Source organism: Oenanthe melanoleuca, chromosome 1 (genome assembly GCF_029582105.1).
Source record: "Oenanthe melanoleuca isolate GR-GAL-2019-014 chromosome 1, OMel1.0, whole genome shotgun sequence".
NCBI lineage: Eukaryota > Metazoa > Chordata > Aves > Passeriformes > Muscicapidae > Oenanthe > Oenanthe melanoleuca.
In genome coordinates, this window is record NC_079333.1 from 14758881 (window position 1) to 14783296 (window position 24416).

Consider the following 24416-nt stretch of genomic DNA (forward strand, 5'->3'; position numbering starts at 1 on the left):
TGCTCATTGCAGGGGAGTTGGAACTGGAGGATCTTTAAAAGTCCCTTCCAAACCATTCTGTGATTCAATGAAACTCACAGAAATGTCAGCAATAGGCTGGAAATGGCTGCTGGGGGAAAAAAAATATGTGTTTGAGGAATTATGTTTTGGTTTTTTCTCTTTTATCCCAGATGAGGTTTGTTTTATACAAACTTAGGTCAGAGGTGGCTTTCCTGAAGTAAATCCAGTAGAGGGGTCAAGACAGTGGAGTCTGTTTTAATCCAGATTACTGGGAGGTGAAAAAATGGCCCACATCTGTATAGCTCTCTTTATGCATGTCCTGTGGTGGCTGTACAGAATTATCTGTGTAGGATTTTAGCACCTTGAGCAGACAAGTTTGAAGCAGAGTTACATCCTTGCTTTGTGCAATGAGAGTATGGATGAACTATGGGACAAAAGGGGGTCAGGCTGGTGTTTGATTACAGCCCAGATATTGAACACGGGTCCAGATTCCTTCCCAAAACCAACTCAAGTTCACCTCTGGTTACTAAAGGTGCATAGGTGTGAACATGAAGGGTACATGGAGGGCAGGAAGGGTGGGTTTTGGTCCCCTAGGAGAAGCACTGAGGCTCATCATCTACAAATCTCACCTTGGTCAAAGCTCTCAGGCTCGTTACAGATGGGTCCTCACCTGCAAAAAAGAGACTGTCACAGCAGCATGTAGGCATCACAGAGAGGATATATGGCTCAACAGAGCCTCTTTCCATGAAAAAAGCCTTAAGTTTGTTTATGATAGAAGTTTCATGATAGTAAATCCCCTAAAGGTTGAGGTGGGACTTGTCAGAGGCAGAGACAGAGGCAGGGAGGGACATGGCATCTGCATCTGTTTTTGTCAGCATCCACTGGCTCAGGAAGGAAGAGCTTCTAATAACATCCCACTGTTGCTTGTCATGGAAACAGCTGAGCCAGGACCATCAGCAGGTGGGTGAAGCAGCAGAAGGCCATGATGCTCATGCACAGCCAGGCCTGAAAATGGAAAGAAAGCCCAGAGTGCTGGGCAGGTGGGCATGTGTAAGGAGCAGATGGTTGGAAGTACTCAAATGCATATACAATTCCTCTCTTTCTCCCTTTTCTAAGGAAAAAAAAATAAAAAAATAAAAAAAAGTTGGAAGACTTCTTTGACCCTTTGGCTTTCAAGGAAAGCTCAGAAGTGCTCCATAGGAGAATGTGAATCTTCCAGTGCCATCCCTCAGACAGAGAGGATGCCCTGAGCACATCTTCCTAGAAACAGAAAAAGGAAAAAGGAAAAATGAAGCAGGAAGATCAGTAAATGTGTCACCACAAACTCCCAGAGTACTACTAGAAAAGCACTAGGCCAGCCCAAGGATATTTGGAAGCCTGGGAGCAAGGAAATTCCTTGACTTGCTGCTTTCCCTCCCCTTCCTTCTCTTATTCTGTCACATTCAATGATCCCCATGACTGCCTGGATTTTGTGATGATGATTAATGAGAATGTTTTCACTGTGGAAAGGCTGCACAACTTGTCCCTGTGCCTGTTTTCTCTGAGTGACCATTCTCCTCCACAACAGGAGATTTTTTGCCTGGTACTGTCTTACATACAGAGCACACTCTGGGCAAACAACAAAAGACACAACTGGGTTTGGACAAGAGCAGGTCCTTATCTTTGAATGGAAAAATAGGGATCCTTCCCCTCTGAGGAAGAAGCTGTACCATGTATTTTTTCCCTTGTGAGCTGGCCCAGACCATGTTTGAGTAGCTATGGGCCAGCTCTGGCAGATCTCTGGCTCTGAAGGACCCAAAGCTGCAAATCTTGGGCACTGACAGACCTCCCATCCATACAAAATCTCAGGAGCCAGGCAACCCACAGGTACTTCAGTGGTGATGCTCAAGTCTTTCCTTCAGCCACCAAGATGTCCTGGCAGGACGTGGTGGAGCTGGCAAGGAAGGCAAGCAGATGTTGGTCTCTTGCAGCCAAGAGGTGACTTCTGGACTAAATGCAGCATACAGATTTGCAGGAAGGTGTTACACCAGAAAATGCCAAGGGGGATGTGCTGTGCTGTCTCAGCCCATCCTGATTGGTGCTGTGCCAGCCTGCTTCTCCCCCACCTCTGTAGCTGCATCCCTAGATGTTTCCCCAAAACATCCCCATCCCTGGGGGTTTCCTCAAAATTCTCCCCAAGCCATCAGGAAAGAAGAGAATTTTTTCGTCCATGTATTATTTCACTGCAGTGCAGCAAAGGCTCCTCTATTAAGTCTTTCCATCAGTCATCCCTCAATTACACCTTGACTGAGTTCTCTCTCCCATCCTTTCAAAAGCACAGCATTAACAGATGAGAGACCAATTGCACTTCACCTAAATTAAGTTGGCTAGGCCAGAGAGGAAAAGGAATATTTTCCTGAGTAAGATTTACTCCCCTGAGAGACCTCTCTCCCCTATGCTCACCCCCCTTGCCATCTGCTCATGGCAAGTGTTCTGCTCTCAGCCCTCCTGTCATCCACCCTCACCCATCTCCAACAGCACAGCTGAGCACAACACATGTGATCTCTGTACTCATGAGATGCTCTATAGCCCATGGAATTCTGAATTTCCTAACCATGGAAAAAGCAGAAATAAAGGACTGGAGGGTAGGGAGTGGGTAGGTAACTTTTCCTCAGATACCTGTTCCTGTCTTTGGGGCTTGCTGCAGAGCAGGCTGGGAATCAGGAGAAAACTGGAGCTTTTTTGTTTTGTTTCACTTTTATGGCTTTTGAGGCTTTGGGAGAAGGAACCTACCTACCAGTAAGTTTTTCCTCCCTTTCCCCCAACTTTTTTTTTTTTTTTTTTTTTTTTTTTTTTTTTTTTTTTTTATTTTTTTTTTTTTATTTTTATTTCTTTTGACAGCTGTGAAGGGATTTAAATTTCTTAAGCAGCAGAACCTTTTAACTCTTTCTGAATAAGCTGGTATCCCTTTTGCTTTGAAGAAAGTACCTGCTCTGTTGTAAATAATTGTAGTGAATTGTGTGCCCACCCAGTAGGCACCCTCAGTGATGTCAGCACATCTCACCCTTGAGCTAAAGCTGTAATTTTGTGGATCATTTATTCTGTGGTCCCCATCTGGCCAGCAATGATGAGAGGGAATATCCAGCCCTAGGATTTCGTGTACCACATCAAAACCAGGCAGCTCCTGCAATCCAAAAAGCTTGGTTTTTCTTCACAAAATCTCAGAATGGTTTGAGTTGGAAGGGGAACTTCAGGATCATCTCATTACAAACCCCCCACACCCTCCCTCCCCAGCCCTTCTCCTAACCTTGGCTAGCTCTGCTTTGGTTTTCCCTTCAATGTTTCCCCTTAGGACATTGCCTGGGTGTCTGGACTAGGTGGTCTGTAAGGTCCCTTCCAACCCAAACCATTCTGTCATTCATTGCATGTGCCTTTACCTGCAGGCACTGTTTCTGCAGGGATGATTTCCAGAGAAACATGATTTAAATTGTGTGGGAAATTGTAGGAAAGAAATGGGATGGAAAGAAGATGGTCATTGAGGGAAGTTGTGAGGTGATAAAAAGAAAGCATGGCACAGTTCAGAAATAGGGTCGTTCTTTGTTTTAAAAACCCCCATACAAAATGTTATTAAAAACCCCATGTAAAATACCTTAAAAAAAATATGTAATTTAGGCTGAAGCTTAAATTGCTATATCCAGCAAGGTAATTTTTCTGATGAGGGATGGCAGGTTGTACTAGAAGCCAGATCTTTCCATTTGCCTGCCTAGACTCCCAGCTTAGATAGAGCCAAGAAGCTGTAACAGGAATGAATTGCAACTTCATTTTGCAGCCAGTTGTGTGTTGAGAGATGAGAAAATGTCTGTCCATTCCCCATCTGACACTCATCTCCCCCCAGCCTCTGACAGATGCACTGAATTATAAACACACAATGCAATCCTGTCCAGAAGAGCCATGACAAATGAGGACAATTAGACAACTATGGCAGCAGAAATGACCAAATCCTTAAGCAGCTGAGACAATCTGAATAGATTTGTATTAGGGGATGGGGATGGAAAGCCCATGCTGTCCACAACCAAACAAGAGGGCTTGTTACATGAATTTCCATTCTGAATGAGCAGAGTTACTCACGGCTGTCTCTGTAAAAACAAAAATCTTGTAAATAAAGGCTCTTTGGGGAAATGTTTAGACAGCACAATCTAGTTTGACCATGACTTTCCAGCCACTGGGCATGTGTTGGCATTCCCTTTCCATTTGCTCACAGTCTGATATTTACAAGATGTTGGATGCACAAAAAAGTGACCAGCAGCTCCCAACATGGGCTTGCCCCAAGGGCCAAGTTCACTTTTGGGAAAATTTTGCCCTGCTTTGTCATGCAATAAATATGTTTCTTCTGGAAAAAAATAGGCATTCAATTCTTGGTTTCCCCTAAGCTTCTCCTGGGTCAATGATTTCCCTCTGCCTTCTCTTGTGGTGGTAGAAGCAACTCACTCTCCTTCAACGGGAGGAGAAATCATGATTATAAAAGCAATGACCATTTCAGTCATTGAAGCTGTGAGAGATCAACTGGCAAAAAGCATCATAAAGGTGTCAGCTGTGCTTAATGGCATTTGGGTGTCTTTATGATTCTGTTCAGACACATCATCAATGAAATTACCCTAGAAATAAGCAGAAGTGTCTCGTGGTAAGCACAGGCTCTGCTGCACTGATCGAGTGTTAACCTGTGGTTAATAGACCACTAATGAGCTGTAAAATCAGGGGAGGGTGTTTCACAGAACAGAAACCACGTGTGTTGTGTACTAATACATTAATTAATACATTGCTGAATTCTGGAGACATCATCTAGGGCTGGTCCTGACTATTATCAGTATTTGGAAGCTAATGTAGAATTGAACCAATTATCCTTATTTAATTAATTTTTTATAGTCATCGCTGTATAATTGTGCCTTTCTAGAGCAATAAACTTATTTCCACCAAGGGTGAATATTCTGTTTACTCTCCCCAAATTCATCCAGGCTATTTCATTGATTGCCAAACAGCAGATACAAAGTGCAGTGTATCTCCAAATTGCTTTGATGCATTTAAGATTGAAAAACATCTGGGAAACCTCTAATGTCATTACAGAACATTTTGAATGAAGCACCTTCTCCCACCCAGCCTGAGTGTTCCTGTCCATGGCAGGGATTAGAATGAGATGAACTGCCATGTCCCTTCTCACCAAACCATCCTGTGATTCCATGGTTCTTCTAAGATGGCATCTTGGAAGAATTTAGCAGCCAGGTTTCCTCACTGAGTGATGGAATATCTGCTGTAAATCTCATGGGTTTGCCCCAAGAGTTTGCCAGTGTCATGCAAATTCAGATAGCTTTTCCCTGTGAAGACCAGCAATTGTAATTCCAAGACTTTAATACTGAAATTAGAGCTGCACATTGAAATACTGGTATACAAAGAAGAGAGAGGAAAGCAGCTCAGAAGAGAGTGGTTGAAGTGTAAGGCAGTAAAACAGGGTGTTTTCCTTACCTCTTCCTGGGGAATGGGTTAAACCTCACAGCAAGAATAAAGACAATTAAAAGTCCTGGAAATCTCAGCTAAGGATTTAAATGTAATAAATAAATGATGCCTTTAGGGGAGAGGAGTAACAGAAAGTTCTTGCTGCAGAGGATCTGGCTGGGTGCATGAGAGCTGAGGAGCCAGGGGGGCCAAATTTTGTGTATGTCAAGTTCTAAACAGCCAGAGTTTTCATTCAAGCTTCTCCCTAAGCAAAGAAGAAGAAAAATCTCATAGCTGCAGAGAGTCTAGATAATAGAAATATTCAATAACCATAATTTGAGCTTGGCTTTCCCATAAATTCAAATCAATTTCCCCATAATATCAGGAAAATATATGGCCTTTCTTGGGACAGCAGAAGCACCAAATAAATCAAAATTTTAATTGACTCAAGAACATTTGCCAGCATTTTAGATTTAATTTGTCTGATGAGATGGAGTCATATTGGAAACAGTGATGCAGGGAAGCAAGAAGAAAATCAGAACACAAAACCAAGCAGATATTGGATTATGAATACATATTACAGAATCATAACAAGTAAAAGGAAAGGAGTCAGAACCCTAATGCCCAAAGAAGCAGCTTTCCTGGAACACACCAAATCTTTGACTTTTTTGGTTTTTCCCCCAAAAATGTACATTTTAATAAATGGGTACAAATACAACTACCTCTGAGATTGTTGTTGTAAATGGGAAGTGCATTTCTGTGCATTTCTGTGCATTTCTCAATGCACAGAAGCCAGATATGTGGCCACACAGCATCCTTTCCATCTCAGGGCTGGTCCAAAGCACCTCTTGACTGTCCTGGGAAAGGGTTTTTCCTATCTGTGCCAGCTGGGAGCTGAAATACTGGGGAATGTTTCTGAGAGTGAATGCTCTTCAAACCCCCTTTTCATACATGGGGAAACTGAAGCAGGCAGTAACATGACTCTCCCAGAATTAAATTACAAACTGAGTCAACCCTTTCTCAAACTTATAAAATTGCAGTTGAACAATGCTGGCAGTCTCTGTATTTGCTGACCATTCCCAGTAGCACCACTGCAGTAGAAAGTGCCCTCTCCTCTCCTCTCCTCTCCTCTCCTCTCCTCTCCTCTCCTCTCCTCTCCTCTCCTCTCCTCTCCTCTCCTCTCCTCTCCTCTCCTCTCCTCTCCTCTCCTCTCCTCTCCTCTCCTCTCCTCTCCTCTCCTCTCCTCTCCTCTCCTCTCCTCTCCTCTCCTCTCCTCTCCTCTCCTCTCCTCTCCTCTCCTCTCCTCTCCTCTCCTCTCCTCTCCATTTCAGCTCTCTCAGCCTGTCTTCAGAGCAGAGAGTTCCAATCCTCTTCACACTGTGCCCCTTGGGATGGCTCCTTTCCACACCCTACAGCAAACCCTTCAGCATGAGCTATTTTGGGAATCTCCACTGGACTGTGGCACTGCTAGAGCTGGGATTTGGCCTCAGCACCTTCCCTCCCCACCCCACTGGCATCCCATAGGACAGTGCATCCATTTGGAGAGGCACTGACCAAGCAATTCAGCCCAGAAGGTTGAGACTGATGGTTCCTGAGTGGCAGCTCATGCTGGGAGACACATGGTGGTGTCAGATCCACTGGTGGAGAGAGACTGAAAAAATGGGAATAAATGACTCTTCCCAGAGATTGTTTTTGTTCCCTGCTGCTTCCTATTCCTGGACAACTTGCTGTTGCTGCATTTCAATTTAAAAGACTTTTTAAAAAACATCACTGGAAAGGGGTGAAATTGACTGGCTTTGCTTTGTTTTCAGCAGGAGAGATGAGGTTTATTTTTAATTTACCTGTGTCCCTGCAATCATTACCTACTTTCCAGCTGTGATGCTAATGAGTGTCAGGACCATCATTTTACAAATGGAGAAATTGAGGCATGGGCAGAGACTGTGGCATTCATTCCCCAGGACATGGGCAGGGAATATTCCTGGGATCTGAGATGCTTTTATCTGGTTCCTGTGCTGCAGCCCCAAACCAGTCACACAGAAGTTGCAATACATAGATCCAGTCTTACTGACTGCTTTTGCACACTTCTCTGTAAATGATCTTTCTTATGGGTAATTATCATGGAAAAACAACTGCAGAAGCAGGGAAAAGAGGTAATGATCCATGTGGCAAATGAGCATGAGCAGTAGAGCTCCAGGCTGACTGGTAAAGCAGAAAAACATCATGTTTTAGGTTGGTTTAGTAAAGAACCAGGCTAAAAACTCCAAACACTATTTATAGATGCAGAAAATAGGAGGGTTTTCAGAAAAAAAAAATCATAAAATATATTTCCACATGTTGGAAACTGGAATCAGGGCTTATTGAACAAGGGTGGCTGGTTTTGTATAGACTGAGTTGCAGTCCTGGACCTCTTTAATCTAAAAGAGCCTACAAGAAAGCTGGAGAGAAATTATTTACAAGGCAGGGTAGTGACAGGACAAGGGGGAATTGCTTCACACTGACAGAGGGCTGGGTTAGATGGGATATTGGGAAGAAATTCTTGGCTGTGAGGGTGGTGAGGTCCTGGCACAGGTTGCCCAGAGAAGCTGTGGCTATCCCATCCCTGGAAGTGTTCCAGGCCAAAGTGGATGGGGCTTGATCCACCTGATCTACTGGAAGGGATTGTAACAAGATAATTTTTAAGGTACCCTCCTGTTCTGGTCATTCCATGAATTTATGATTCTAAAGTCTTTCCATACTGGTTCAGTGAAATTGTGCAGTCCTACCTCCCACAGGCAAAACACATAAATTCCAGAAGGAATTCACCTTTTGAGCAATGAGCTAGAAGAGGAATCAACTGCCCCTTCAATCCTCTGTCAATTATGTCGTTGTGATGTGATCTCCCATGTGCAGAACCCGGGCTGGCAGTGGCTCCTGGGTCAGGACTCACCAGCTGTGCTCACCTGGGAAGGTCCAGGCTAGGAAGGTAAGGTCAGGCTGGGAAGGTCCTCTCCTTCCACACAGCCATGCTGGGGGTTTCCTAGGAATCAGGGAGCACACACACCTACAAGGAGAGTTGTTTCACTTCTTCAGTGAAACTTGTTAGAGTAGCTGATGCTCAGGGTAAGGTGGGTGGATGTGTGAACATGCCAAAGAGAAGTGGGGTTTTTCTGTCTTTCAAAAAACGAAAAGGAACTTGGAAATTACAGAGTGACACATTGCTTTTAAGAGATACTGCTTTAGGTTGCAAATGCCTGTGTCTGAAATCTAGAAGAATGCTAAGTTGAGATTTAAGAGCTTATGTAACTATAATTTTACCCATAGTGGTGTGTGTTTGCCCAGCCCAACATTCCAGTCACACCACCTTCCCCACAATGCTTCTTTCTCATTTAATGCTCAGAAATTATTTGGGACAATCCAAACCTCAGGGGAATCACACAGGCTGATCACCCCAGCATCTCCATGCTTGGCTAAAACATAAAAAAAGTTGACTTAGCACCAAGAGCCAGGCAGTGACAGCAAGAGGACACAGGTGCAAGGTGCTGCAGTGGTACATTGTCATCATTCACTGGCAGCAGTGCGTGGGTTGTGCTGAGGTGTGCTGCTCTGCTCATCTCTGAGCAGTATTGATATATTTAAACATGGTTTGGAGTTGAAAAACACAACCAGATGTTGTGGGCTATTGGGTGACAGGACACCTGATAGCCATTCCCACTTCTGCAAGCACTGACATTTACCTTGTGACACCATCACACCTCCAGCTCAGGGGCTTTTCAGAACACACCATGTTAATAAACACAGCATGCTTATTAACACAGCATGTTAATAAACACAGCATGCTTATTAACCACCTCTCCACCCTCTGCTCCAGCTGCCCCAGGGATGATGCTGCCTCTTGGAAACTGGACCCAAACTGGGAGGCATGGCAAGTGCAAGATATGGGGAGACAAATCACTGCTTGACCAGAAAGAAACAGACCCTGAACTCCCAACAAAAGTTCAAACCAGTGTGGTTTGGGGTAATCAGTGCCTTAGGAGGAGTAAAAGGCCTTTAAAAGCCCCTCTGTAGTTGCCCATCTGAGGTTCTGCTTCATTTTGCTCAAAAGAAAGCACAGGTATGCTGTGGCATTTCTTGTTCAAGGCCAGGCTGGACTGGGCTTGGAGCAACCTGGTCTAGTGGAAGGTGTGCCATGGGGCTTGGAATGAGATGAGCTTTGAGGTCCCTTCCAGCCCAAAACATCCCATTGTTCTATGATTCTCTTCCCCACCTTCTCTTCCCTGTCTCTTCAACCTCCTTTCCACAGCAGCTCTCTGCTTAATCTGTTTAGGAGCAGGAAGATGCTCATAACCAGATCTTCTCACAGACTGTAAAACCTCCAGAGCTCTGGCAGTTGGATTTGCAGTGGGCTGGAACCCAAACAAGTGCCTAGGTGTGACAGCTCTTTGTCACAACCACAGCAAATGAGCTCAGCAATGCTATTTGCTGAATATTTTATATGTTGATGGAAATTGAAAGACATAGGATTAATCTGACAACATCCATCCATCTCTATCCCCACTAAGAATAAAGAGAAAAACATCATAGAATCACAGAATTGTTTAGGTTGGAAAAGCCCTCTGAGATCACTGAGTCAAACTGTTCCTCTACCCTGCCCACCACTAACCCATGTCCCCAAATACCACATCAGCAAAGCTTCTGAATCCCTCCAGGAATGGAGGCTCCAGCACTGCCCTGGCAGCCTATGCCAGGGCTGGACAACCCTTCTGAGAAAGCCATTTCCCCTCATATCCAACCTAAACCTCCCCTGGCACAACGTCCCATTTACTTCAAGTCAGAAATCTCCCAAACTGGTCAGTCAGGCCTGTGAACTGGGAGCCAAGGCTGCAGAGCCAGACAGGAAAAACAGTTGGACAAAGCAGATTCCACCATATAAAAGCATTGATGTGACTTGGGACGGGTATTCCAATGACCAGGAAACTTCTATTTGTGATAAACAGCAGGAGATGGCGAAATCATTGAGCACTGATTGTATCCTGAGGCAAACAACTTTCCCAACTTGTACATTTGTGTATAAATTACTACAATGAGGCAGCATCACTGTGAACACCTGTGCATTTATGCACAGAGAAGATGCAGAGGAGTTGTGATCATGGACACACAGATCCATTTTAAACAGACACCCTGCTATATAAAGGGTGGCTCAACAGTTCCCCTCGCCAGATGAAAGGAGGAAATATTCACTGTCAAGCAACACCTGAGCAACTCACCAGGCAGAAATGGCTCCAGGTACTTTTTATTACAGTTTTAAAGGATTTGTCAGTGCTGCCATGTGTGTAGGGTGAGAGGAGATGGTGATGGGGTGGTATGTGGTGGGATACACACACTCTGTGACAGCCCTAACTTAAAATATGGCAATTTATAAATCAATGAAAAAGGGTACCTTTCCCTGCAATGTGACTTTAATTCATTAATGACTCTTTAGCCTATACAGGCCAAGTCCTATAGGCTCCAGGGCATTTTACCTCCAAGGGGTATTTGTCTGAGATTAAGTCTGTGGTCTTTGCTGCAGACAGACACTAGTGTGAGTCAGATAAAAAAGGCTGAAAATAATTAGGGTAGACAAAGATCACCAAATTCTGCAGCCATATCCCAGAGTGCCAGTCAGAGCACAGGTGATGTCCCCATCTCTCCCCCCATCAGCAGTACAGCATGAGCCATGGCTGCACTGGGGAGCCCTGGCCCTCCCCTGGCACTGACCTGGCACTCACCATCCTGCTTGCTCCTGTAACCAGAGGGCACCATGCTCTTCTCACATGGGCACGGACTCGTGAGAAAAGGAAAACCAGGAGAGAATCAGGGAAAAACATTGGGACACACACCAGTTTTCATGGAGCAGCCATGACTCCACCTAGGAAGACCCTGCTGGTAACACTAAGAGAAGCTCTTGCTGGGAGCAGGTCTTGGTGAAAGGGTTTCAGAGAATTTTGGAGAAGGCTAAGCTTACTCTTGGTGCCAACAGGCACCAGGGAAGATGAGCCTTCAGCTGGCATGGACAGAAGAGGTTGGGAATTAATTCCCAGGTGCCACTCCCTGCAGTTCCCTGGGGACTGCTAACACCTTGCACTGTGCTTTGCTGCAGGCTCCTGGCTCTCTCCTCTCGCCATTGCTGTCATCACTCTGGGACTGCAGTGGCCACAGCAAGCTGCCACCTTCCCAGCCATCCCCCTTTCCAGCCTGTTTGCCAACGCTGTGCTGAGGGCTCAGCACCTTCACCTCCTGGCTGCAGAGACATACAAGGAGTTTGTAAGTGGTCTGGTCCTCTCCTCTCTTTAGCTTGATGGCTTCAGTGCTGTGTAACAGACACCTTTCAGTATTGCTGTCTCCTTTGTCCTCTTTCCATAAGGAGAGGGGGTGTTCACAGGATAGCACAGGTTATGTCCCATCAGACTGGACCCTGTTTCCTCCTCTCAGCCCTCTGCCCCCTGCTCTGATCCTGCACATCCTCCTTCTCAGGGCTGTGGCTGCACAGGATCAGCTGGGACATGTCACAGATATGTGACAATTTCCTGTGTTGGTCACCTCTGGCCCTAGGAGAGTCTGAGTGCTCAAAATTATCTAGTTTCTTCTGCTGACAGGAGCTGGCATGAGTTGTCACTTTGGCAAGAGCTTTGTTTGGGGCCATTTACTCCTTGGGAGAACCTAGTTCAGGTGTGGTTTGGGCTCACCTCAGCACCTTGGCTTAGAAAGACCTTTAGGTCCAGCAGCTATTGTGCCAACATGATATTCCTGCTTCCCACCTGCCAGCCCTGTCCAAAGGCACCTCCTGTCTCACATTTATTTCTTGCATAGAGTAACCATTCAGAACAGCTTGGGAGGTGTCTGAGATCTTTTCCAGAACGTGGGCAGTAGATCTGAGTGTGTTTGGGATGTCTCCATAGGAACGCACCTATATTCCAGAGGAACAAAGGCACACAAACAAGAATTCCCAGGTAGCATTTTGTTACTCGGAAACCATCCCTGCTCCCATGAAGAAGGATGATGCCCAGCAGAAATCAGTAAGTTTTTTTCATCCTCAGGGCAGGCACAGCTTGTGCTTCCCTGGAGGAGCAGAGGGTTCTCATCTGTGAACTCTTGGGTGCTTCATCCCTCTCCTCCTTTTTTCATTACTTGAACCCTGCATAAAGAAAGAAATACTTTCCTAGGCTACAATATAAATCACATTCCCACCCCAAGCATGAGAAAAACTATTGTCTGCACAGGACACAGGTCTGGGTGGTGTTCCCCAGCCTGAAAACTTTTTGCCTGCTGAAGCTGTAGGAGTGGTGGCACATCTCCAGGTGTTCCAGAGGGAGCAGGACATGCTGTCAAATATCCCTGAATGGCTTTGATCTTTTCTTGTCTTAATTTCAGGACATGGAGCTTCTTCAGTTTTCCCTGATTCTCATCCAGTCCTGGCTGACCCCGGTGCAGTACCTGAGCAAGATGTTCACAAACAATCTGGTTTTTGGCACCTCAGACAGAGTGTATGAAAAACTAAAGGACTTGGAAGAAGGAATACTAGCTCTGATGAGGGTAAGTTGCAGCGTGCACCACTTTCCACTCTGAAGACCAGTGGCATGCTTAGGGCTTTGTTTGCCTTTAGAAAATGAGATCTGTACATTGGGTTTCATCACTAGGGAGGATAAGAAAACACAGAACAGGTGTTAACACCCATCACAAAGCACTACAGATCAGGAATCACAATTCACACCCAAAATCTTCCCAAACCCAGCAACAACAACATTAAAAAATATTCAGCTGTACAGCAAAATAATGTTTTGTAAAAATTTGTAACAAAATTTGTAACAGCAAAATAATGTTTGCTACATCTCCACACGAAATAATTTGAAGTAGGGCAAATTTTATAAAAACATTTGAGTACAGATGGAAACCTGTACTCTGGTGTTTCCCTTGTACATTAATACAGCATCCAGAGAGCTGAAGGCTGAAGAGTGATCCTCTTGAAGGAAGAACTAATCACAGATTCACAGAATGGTCTGGGTTGGAAGGGACCTTAAAGCTTATCCCATTCCAACCTCACACCATGGGCAGGGGCACCTTGCACTAGACCAGGCTGCTCCAAGCCCTGTCCAGCCTGGCCTGGAACACTTCCAGGGATGGGGCAGTCACAGCTTCTGTGGGTAACCTGTGCCAGGGCCTCACCATCCTCACAGGGAAGAATTTCTTCTTAATACCTAATCTAAATCTCCTCTCTTTTAGTCAAAACCATTCCCTCTTGTCCTGTCTCTATCCGTCCATGTAAAAAGTCACTCCCTACCTTTGCTTTAAGTCCCCTTTATAATCTACTTTATTTTTGCTTTCTTTTTTTTAATGAAGTTGTGTATTATCTGCCAGGATACCTTTTCAGTTATGTTTATTCTGTAATTAAGTTTATTTGGCAGGTTTACTCTGTAGCTAGAGCTCTGAGACCTCAGTTGTGAGAAATGAGTCCAGAATATTTTTTTATATCTTTTAGCATTAAAATGACTCTGAAAGTCAGGCTCAGGGAGTAAACAGAGATCTTCTGTCCTGGCACTTCAGCAGGAGAAAGTAGGGATAGGTATCAGCACCACTTCCAGATCTTTGTGTGGGTGAGAAATTCTTTACTGTGAGGGTGGTGAGGCCCTGGCACAGGTTGCCCAGAGAAGCTGTGGCTGCCCCATCCCTGGAAATGTTCAAGGCCAGGTTGGATGGGGCTTGGAGCAGCCTGGGATAGTGGAAAGTGTCCTTGGCTTTAAGGTCCCTTCCAACCCAAACCATTCTGTGACTTCATGATTCTATGATTTTGGTCCCCATTGTGCTTGGACATTAAGAAATGGTACACAGAAACCAGCCAAATAATCATATTTCACCCATTTATGGCACCTTTTCCTTAAAAAAACTTTCCTGTTTGTGGCAGCTGGTGACCACAGCAGGGCAGGAGGAGTGCTGCTCTCAGCTCCAGATGTACATGGCTTGGGTCTGGGTTAGAGCTTTGTTTGCTGGCAAAGTGGGAGAAAAGAGAGAATTATTTGCCAGGTTCCCGGTCTCCTTGACTGGATGAGGTACAGAGAGACCCTGCAACTTTGCTTTTATTTTAAGACCCCAAAAACACACTCCCCCCTCCCTGCAGCCCTGTGCCAAGCTCTTTTCTTTCTCACTGTAGCATCATTGCTCTTCCTGCAAACACATACACTCAAAAATATGTTTGAAATATCACTGAGATATCCAAGGTCTCTGAGTCCAAGACTGGCACTGCCTTTTCAACCAGACCAGAGGACTGAGTGTCCAGCCATTCCCTGAACACCTCCAGGGAGAGTTCACCACCTCCCTGGGCAGTCCCTTCCAGTGTTTAAAAACCCTTTCTGCAAAGAAATTCTTCCTGGTGTCCAACCTGAAACACTTCTGACACAGCTTGAGGTTGTGTCCTGTTTGTCCTGTCACTTGTTCCCTGGGAGCAGAGCCTGACCCCACCTGGCTCCACCCTGCTATCAGGGAGTTATGGAGAGTGAGAATGTTCCACCCAGAGCCTTCTTTTCTCTAGCCTGAGCCCCTCCCAGCTGCTTCAGCTGCTCCTGGTGCTCCAGACCCTTCCCCATCCCTGTTCCCTTCTCTAGACATGCTCAAGCACCTCAATGTCTTTCTTGTCAGGAGGGGTCCCTAACTCAGGAGTCAGGAGGTGTCCAAGAGTGCCCAGGACAGGGGGGCTGTCACTGCCCTGGTCCTGCTGGACACACCATGGCTAATGCAGGCCAGGTGCCTTTGGCTCCCTGCCCACCTGGGCTCGTGTTCACCAGTATCCTCAGGGCTGTTCCCAGCCCCTCTGCCCCAGCCTGGAGCACTGCATGAGGTTGTTGTGACCCATGCTCACCCCCAGGCTCCCAGCACCTCTCAACCCTCTCACAGGAGCTGCAGGACCGAAGCCCACGGGGTCCCCAGCTCCTGAAAGCCACGTATGAGAAGTTTGAGATCCACCTGCGCAGCGAGGACGCCCTGCTGCAGAACTATGGCCTGCTCTCCTGCTTCAAGAAGGACCTGCACAAGGTGGAGACCTACCTGAAGGTGATGAAGTGCCGGCGCTACGGGGAGGGGAACTGCACCATCTGACACCAGGGACAGCCCAGCCCTGCTCCAGCCTCCTGGCTGCCCTGCTCCTCTGGAAGGAACCTGCAGAATAAACCTGCTACTGCCAACCTGTCTGCTTTTTGGGGTGGGACAGGGTGGATTTGGGGATTGAGGTGGGGGTTTGGGATTAAGGAAGCCTATTTGGAGCTTGGGGGGAAAGGGGAAGCAGATTTAGGGATAGATTGTACTGGGGAGTGGGTTTGGGACTGTGGGTAAATTTGAAGCTGCTGCTCAGCCCACCCAGCAATGGGCTTTATCCCTCCTGGATTTCTGGATGCAGGCAGAGCAGAGCTGGGCTCTTGGTGCTGCAGTAGTGCCTGGAGGGAGAATTCCTGTTTTTTCTGGGGACCAACATTTTTGAGGGGTGAGAACCACCTAGAGCAAGGCTAGATTCAGGCATGCCTGAATATAATCTGGGATCAGAGCTAGAACAAAAATCCTGGAGATGAAAGGCCCTGTTGGGCAGGTGGGTCATCTCAGATTCCACACCACTGCAAACTCAGGTCAGAGGGAAACACTGCATGAAATCAGAGACAGGGAACACAGATCCTGCCAGCATCCAAGCACATGCTGCCCATGCTGTGGGATCAGCCCAGCGTGAGGGGTTCAGTGTGCCAGCACACATGGCTGGGTATGTCCAGTTTTTTACACTGCTACCCCCAGGTCCTTCTCTGTTTCCTCTTCATTCTTTTGCCTGCCTTCCCTCCTCTGTGTTTTAATCCAGACCTTTGCAGAAAAGAAATATTTTCTACAAAATTGCCTTTCTCCATAAAGAAGAGGGACAAAAATCCTCCAAGGGAACATTTCTTGTGATTTAGAGTGTGTTATAATGACCACTTCACTTTTCCAAATAGACACATAGTTTGTGGCATTAGTAGGGCCATTGCTTGTTTAAAATATTGCCTGAGGCAAGGTTCATGTCCAAGTGCACTGTTTACAGAGCTCCTTGAACTGGAGATGGCACCAGCTGCTACCCCCTCCTTCTGTGTTTGCTTGTCACAACTAAAATGTGGCAGGATAATTTCTCCAAAGAGATCAGCCTGCATGCAGACCTGTGGTGTGTCTGAAGCACCTGCTTCAGTCCCTATGTGCTGCCCAGATCCCCCCACTGAAAACAGCTCAGGGGCCAATGAGCTCATCCAAAAAGGAACTTCCTTCTGCTCACATGCACTCTTAGCTTGCTTCACACAAGCAGTAGAATGAAATCCAAACCACATCTAAGCAGATGATTGAAGAGCTCAGAGTTAAGGATTGCAACTCATATATTTTTAAGCCCATTAATAACACAACATTCATCCTTCTGAATTCAAATTATTTGCCTTTTATTCCTCTCTAGCTTATCAATGAACTGATCAAGACATGCCTTTTCTCTAGACAAAGGGACAACAGAGCTAAGACAAACCAAGAGCAAAAATTTAGCCTAAGAGAATGTGGATGATGTCTAAAAGCTTTTCAGAAAGAGCCAATGAGATTCCCAAACTACAGAGAGGGATACCTGCTATCAAAACCTTCTGTGGTTTATCTATCACTCCTCTTCCCAGTGGGACAGGAGAGGGAAAATAAGACAAAAAACAACTAGTATAAAGCAAAAAGAAAGTGAAGGTTTTTGCACACATAAGCAAAGGGGAAGAACATCCAATGTTCAGAAGCAGGACTTTAGGACCCACAGCATTTGCTCTGGAAGGCAAATATTGTAGAATAACAAATGCTCCCTGTTCTTCCTCCCTCCCTTAGCTTTTATAACTGAGCTGACAGCATGGAATACCCCTTTGGTTAATTTGGATCAGCTGGCCTGGCTCTGTCCCCTTCCAGGATCCTGCCCACTCCCAGTCCCTTGATGGGGAAGGGGAATGTCAGAGAGAGAGCACTGCTCAGCAGTAGCCAAAACCCTGGTGTGTTATCAACACCTTTCCAGCTAGACATGCAAAGCACAGCACTGTGGAGGCTGCTATGGGAAAATGAACTCCATCTCAGCCAGATCAAATACACTCTTTCCCAAAAAAGATAAAACAGCTGCCAATGCCTCACAGGTATCCCTAGATCACCAGGACTACAGCAGCTCTCCCATCACTATGGATTCATGTGAATTCATGCCTTTTTTACATCTTGTGATCCATTTTTGGACCAGTTTGGGGAATTATGCAGCTCAGGAAAGGTAAGTAATAGAATCCTGAGTGGTTTTGGAATCCTGAGATGTGTGAATAAGATTCTATGGCAAAGATGGTTTGGGTCTTTCTCTTTAAAGTGTTTCAGCTCTGAGGCAAAAGTCATCAGTCAAAGTATTTCAGTGGTTCACATCTGTTCTGGTTTTGGCTGGGATAGGGATAATTTTATTCTTAAGCTTTTGATGTTCTCTACTATAAGGCAAAGTAAAGTTGGGTCCATTCCTTTCTCTTCTAATCCAGACTCCCAAACATTACCATCTTCTCAGCTGTTCCAGCCTTCTCCTTCCCCTAAATCTTGTGGCTTATTTTGCATCAAAATACTGTCTGGGGGTAATACCTTCCAGCCCATCTCTGCTCCATTACCTCAACATGGAAAAGCCATTTCCAGAATGGTGATTTAATTATACATCTTTGATGTGGGATAAATAATTAAAGCAGATTCATACAAAATGAAAGACATTTTACCCAGGAAAGAAGTCCTGACAGTAACCTAGATATGCCACAAAAATTGACTCCAGCATTAGGAAAACTTGCCCCTTGCCAGAGCAAAGTGGGGTAAATTATGAAAGATGCATAAGGGTTGAAGGAGAAATTAAGTGACTGGAATGACAGAGCAGAAAATAAACACATCAAGGTAAAGGAAACAAGATAAAAGTCTGTTGAGGAAGGAGGGGTGAATGGGGTTAAATAATTCAGATAATGATTTATGAGTCTTGAGGAAACAAGGGACCATAAATCATCTAGGAATCATTGGAGGGAGGGGAGGGATCCAACCAAGCTCAGCATGATATTCATGGCATTAAAAAGAGCTGTTGGATATTTTGTGCCATTGAAATTGAATTGCCCCAGACCTCAAAAAAATTGAATTTATTTATTCAGTGCACCAGTACACACACCAGTACACAGAATGTTGCAATACATGGTTATCCTCATGCATATTCATCGTTTTCCTTAGAAAAGGTGGGGTTAAGCAAAATATTTCTTAGAACTCATCATTAGTAAAGCACAGGCTCAGTGTACCACGCTGGTCTCACTGAGGAAGGCTCCTCATCTTCCTCAGTGGGGCTTTGATGAAGGCTGGGTGTCTTCCTCACTTGCCCTTTTCACTTTTCTCCTCTAGGCATGTGCAGTCTCATGTTAGCTCTGGTTTTACCAAACTTTGTCCTTCATTTTTTTCAACATTTGCTCCTATTTCTTTGCCAAGTTTCATCTCCCTTCTATATTGGTTATGGCATATCTTATTCTTGCCCAGGAATGCCTAAGCACAATGCTTTTAACCCTTTCAAAATAAGGAATTTGTTTTACATACTTAAGCAGAAGAAATTAGTGTAAGTAAGCACTTGGCACAAGTATATGTGAGTGCTTAGCATAAATGAGCATAAAAAGCCTGGCAGACCTAGCTTGATATGAGTGTGCCTTGACAAAAAATTTAGACTTAGTATACCAGAATAGCTAAGAGGCAAGGAGGAAATCAAGGCAGCAATGAGGATGACTAGCTGCTTTTGGGTATGTAAATTGTGTGTGGGCAGAGTGTGGACACTAACTGTAAGTATGGGAATCTGATGTAATGCTTTTAATTCCAATGTTTCTAATTTCTAATCACTTGCTTATCAAATACTAACCTTAGAAGTGTAAGCATGTATGGTATTTTTGATAAAATTGTTATATAAACCCACTGAAATGTTTAAGTGTCATAGTAGCACTTTGGTGGGGGGCAGACACCTCCTCTCCTGACAACTAAAATAATAGTGCTTTTTCAGACAATCCACTTGTCTGTCAACTCCTCTGAATCACCATTTGGACAGACTTTGAGTCAGGTAAATCAGCAAGGAGCCAATCTAGTTCTCTCCTTTCTCTCTCTGTGTCTTACTTTTCCCCTCTCTGCTTCACCTTCTGTCCTTCTCTGGTCGGGGCACATACTAATAAATCAATAAATATCAATAAACAATTCTCACATGTAATATTTGGCTCTTTTGAGCTTGATTTCATCTGAGAAGTCTGTTAGAAGGAACACCCCACGGTTTCCCTTCCAGCAGAACAAGGACATAACTCATAAATCAGAAGGGCAGACTGAACAATCCCAGCAGTTTTGGTCACTTTACACCACAGATGCTGTTGGCCTCAAATCCTGGTTGAATCCTCCCTCACTTCTGCCCTGGTCTTTGATGGATCTGTCTGGGAGCTCTCCTTAGCCACTGAACAACTTCAGTCACTGCCTCAATAAAAAGAAATAGCCCATAAATAAGGAGCTTTGCAGCATTAATCCCTGCCCATGCCACCAGTAAAGATCTCCAGTGTGAACTTTACAATCTCCTTATCCCTGGGAGATGCTGTACCCTGGAAAAACAGCAAATGCCCTGAAAGCTGTGAGGCCTGAGCCTACAAAGGGTGAAATCCAGCCTGAAACACTCACCCAAGCACTTTCTTCTTCATTTTTCAGTACTGCTGCTCCTCTTCTCTAGGGGATATGTGCTCCCTGGACCAGGATTATTACCCAGCTCCTGGATGGAGGAACAGAAAACTTTGCCCCCTTTCTTCTATCTGCCTCCATTTTATGAATTGTTGAGTTTGAAATGCTGCTTTTCTTTCATTGCTCTAATTTCTGATCTCCTGTGTTGCTCTTATTTCAACCTCAGCTTTTTTTGCTTGGGGGATTTCCTCCTCTCCCTCAACCTGACACATTTACACCACTGCTGACACAAGCCACAGCCAGGGCTGGAAGAATGTGCCATGTACACCACAGGTAAAAGCAGGCATGCAAAATTCAGCAGCACTGAATTAAGCTTGCTGGTGAGAGGATAATTCATGGCCAGGTTGGACAGGGCTTGGAGCAACTTGGTCTATGGAATATGTCCCTGCTCATGATAGGGGGTGGGATGAGATGGTCTTTAAGGTCCCTTCCAACCCAAACCATTCTATGATTCTGTGATAAATCAGAACACTGCAATATTATATGAAATTAAATTAGAATTTTAGGGTGTTTTTGTTTGTCTGAAATATTGTACCCAGTCTGGTGGAAAAACTTGTTGATATTTACACAAATATTACACATGTTCTCTTCTCCCTTGATTTAGGTCAGCATTTAAATCAACTCTACTGCCTCAAAACCTACCTCGGGGAAATTTCATGTTCTTACTTCAGACACATTTTCCTACATTTTCCACTGGTGAAATTAAAGCTGGTGGCCACTTTTTCCTGCTCTCACCTTCGGAAAACTGAAGAGGCAGACAAAATATTTGTCTTTTGTTGAGTGTTTGGGTTGGATTTTCTGCCTCTCTAAGCCACTCCTGATAATCAGATACTGATGGAAGAACAAGCCTCTTTTTCTCAAGTTTTCCACTGTGGATATCTGGGTTCCTACTCATAATTGTGTATAGATTAGATCTTTGGCCAACTGGGCACCAACAGCTCCAGGGAAATAGAGCAAAACCTCCTGCAGGCAACCAACATCTAGCACTCAGCCTTTGGACTGGTCTCCTCTCTAATAACTGTGCAATCATGGTAATTGTATACAAGAACAGTTAATTATTTAATCATGTGTAACAAGGATCCTTGAGCTGCTGAGTGAGGCACACAGTGCAATTATTCATAGGCATGTAATCTCTCTTGTCCAGCATTTGATAAGGACTCTAGAACACCTCCCCTAAGGAGACAGGCTGGAAAGCTGGTGCTGTTCAGCCTGTAAAACAGAAGGTTGGATACCTCAGAACATCTTCCAGTATCTGAAGGGGCCTACAAAGAAGACAGAGAGGAACTCTGCATCAGGACATGTAGTGACAGGACATGGGTTCAGACTGAAAGAAGGAAAATTTAGGTTAGATATCAGAAGAAGTTCCTCCCTGTGAGGGTGGCAAAACCCTGGCACGAGTTGCCCAGAGAAGCTGTGGCAGCCTCATTCCTGGAAGTGTCCAAGGCCAGGCTGGATGGGGCTTGGATCAACCTGGTCTAGTGGAATGTGTCCCACTAGGGTGGTGGAACCAGATGATCTCTCAGGTGCCTTTCAACCCAAAGCATTCTGTGATTTGCCTTAAGTGATACCCAAATTGGCAATCAGTTGAATATTAGCAGCCTCAAAAGAAGGTCTGAAATATTTGTGGCTACAGCACAGTGACAAGGGGATCTGCCAGGTTTAGCACAAGGTGTGTCTCACCTGAAATATCCAAACACAGTTCCTGACAGTGGTAAGAATTTATAGTGCATTGAATCTCAAGGATCTTTGAAGGGAATTGTTACTTCTATCAATTAGGATTCTGGCATAATCTCTGAAATCCAGTGTGATATCTCCACAAGCCATGGATATGAATCTATCTCTCTATTGCCCACATAAAATAGAGAGACCTCTAAAACCTGCTGCTTCCCATCTATGAATAACGGGAGACTTGGACCCATTTTTCTGTGTAACTTTACTATACATAAATCAAGGCACAGACATGCTAACTGCATCACACAATAACTTCAAAGTGCTTGAGAGACAACAGAAGTTGTCATTCAGCTTTCACCATCAGCTTTATTTTATGCCAGCCAGACAATACACATTTCATGCTACACATTTGCTCCAGCTGCTGCTCAGACGAAAGTTCCTGACTTCAGGTGGGCTGGTCCTGCACTAAGGTACTTGGTTCTTGGTCTGTAGCACCAGTGTTTTTTTCAGGATCCCTGGAAGCAGAGAAAAAGCATCATTGCAAAGCTATCAGAGCAATCAGCTGGCCCATGACAACAAAATGCCACCCCTGAGCTGGACTTTCCCCAAGACCAATGGCTCTGGAAAGCATTCCCCAAGCAACCACACATTTGGTGTGTCCTCAGGCTGGCTGGTGAGTGGTCCTGCTCCCTCAAGGAACTGGTCCAAAACCATGGATGCCCCCAAAACCTTAACTTTTTGACCAGCCCTTGGTTTAACTATGACCAGGATCACATCCACCATCAGCCACAAAAAATGCTTGCCAATTGATTATAACCTGCACCAACAAACACCTTGCTGTAAAATTGTCTCACAAAGAAGCAGTTTGTTTCCCTCATGATGGGTGGTATGAGCCCTGTCACTGTGGAGTTGAGCTCTTGTGCTGCTCAGGAAGCACCTGGAGCCTGTTAGAACCAGCAGGAAAGCAAGCCCAGCTAATGTATACTAACCCAAATTGAGACACCAGGAGGTGATGGTGGCACCAAGGTACTGGATACCTGGCAGGGTCACCTGGATAGTCTTGGATGGCAGCACAAAAGAACAGAGGCACCCTGGAGTTAGGGAGGATGCTGCCTGTAGAAGCTCTGGATATGTGCTGGAAGGAAGGCTGGGTCTTGAGAAAGCACAGAGGGAGGGATGGGAAGGGAAACAAGGGAATCAGTCTTCATGAGGAAAGAGGAGGAGCATCTCTGGGGATGAGGAGAGACATGGATGGATGGGAATGGGTGTGGTGTAGAAAGCAGTTGATGATGAACAAGAAACCTGCTAAGATTTACATGGTGGCAGCTTTACATGGTGGTTGCATCAAGGCACAGTGGAGATCTCCATTTGTCCCCCAGCCTTACATCATTTTTGTGCAGGGAGTGGTTCCAGGTTAGAGGGAAGGAGGGGCTGACACCATGGAGTGGCTGGTTACCATTTTCTTGGTCTATGAAATCAGCCCAACCAGACACGAGAACAAGCATTTCTGTGTGAGAGGCTCGTGGGCAGGACCATGTGAGGAGCCCTGGCAGGACAGCTCTCTCTCAAACACTCACCTCACCTTGCCCTTTTTGCTTACCACAAAGAGACATTTGCTGCCAGAAGCTGTTGGCAGAGGTTGGTAGGAACTCTGCTGAGTTCTTTCAGCCCAGTAGCTCCTGTGGGAATGAGGTGAGCCCAGCACCATAAATCAAAGGATTAGGGGGGAAATGCAGAGCAGCTTCTCTTTGGAAAGATGCCCACTGTCAGGGCAGACCAGGTCCAGGGATCTGCTAGCACAGGACCCAGTGCCTGTCTCTGGAGAAGGCTGGACACACCTGCACATCCTTGCCAGTGGAAATGCTGCCCCAGGGCCCTGCATGTGCAGTTTGAAGGCCATCAGCAACTACTCCATTTGCCAAGCACATCCTCACACCTCATTTAGTGAGGGAGGGTGCGGGAGCCCTGGGCCATGATCTCAGGTTGTCCTGTGCCACTGATGATCCAGGTTCAACCCAATCCAGGTAGGTCAACACCAGAGCCATCCCACCTCTCCCTTGGACTCCAGCCCTGCTCTTGCTGCTACCCTGATTTCAGAGGAGAGCTTTGAAAGTAAAAAAAAACATCTCTCCCTGAAGTTTTCAATCTGCTTCAAACTGTTTTCAACCCACCAGCATTTTCCTGAGCCCTTGCTAGAATCACCAGGGGAATCTCATCAGCACTGGGGTGGTCCCTCCCTGTTGAGACAGTGAAAAAGCTGCTGCCTGCAGTGTATGTTCTTCCTTTTAATTGACTGGCTCTTTTCCCATGCCTGTGTGCATCCTTCAGCCATGGATTTCAGGCCTGAGGAGGAGAGAGAGAGAGTGTCCCATCTCATCCCCAAGCTTCCTTTGTTTGCATGAATATAAACAACTGTGTTCATTCAAAGCTGTCTTAAACTGGAAGGAGTGTGAGGGGTAGATAATTTCATTTTCCCCTGGAGCTGGTATTCAGAACAGAGCATGCACAGCAGAGAACAACCATGG

The 24416-nt window shown here is 45.4% G+C and overlaps 1 protein-coding gene across 1 annotated transcript; it reads left to right on the plus strand.

Moving 5' to 3' along the window:
- The first annotated feature begins 10657 nt into the window (after window positions 1-10657).
- On the plus strand, window positions 10658-15651 carry LOC130254138 (somatotropin). Its single transcript, XM_056493394.1, has 5 exons — window positions 10658-10728; window positions 11582-11745; window positions 12381-12497; window positions 12853-13014; window positions 15367-15651. Exons 1-5 carry the CDS (start codon window positions 10719-10721, stop codon window positions 15565-15567), a joined length of 654 nt encoding a protein of 217 aa, XP_056349369.1. The 5' UTR covers window positions 10658-10718; the 3' UTR covers window positions 15568-15651.
- Window positions 15652-24416: the final 8765 nt, after the last annotated feature.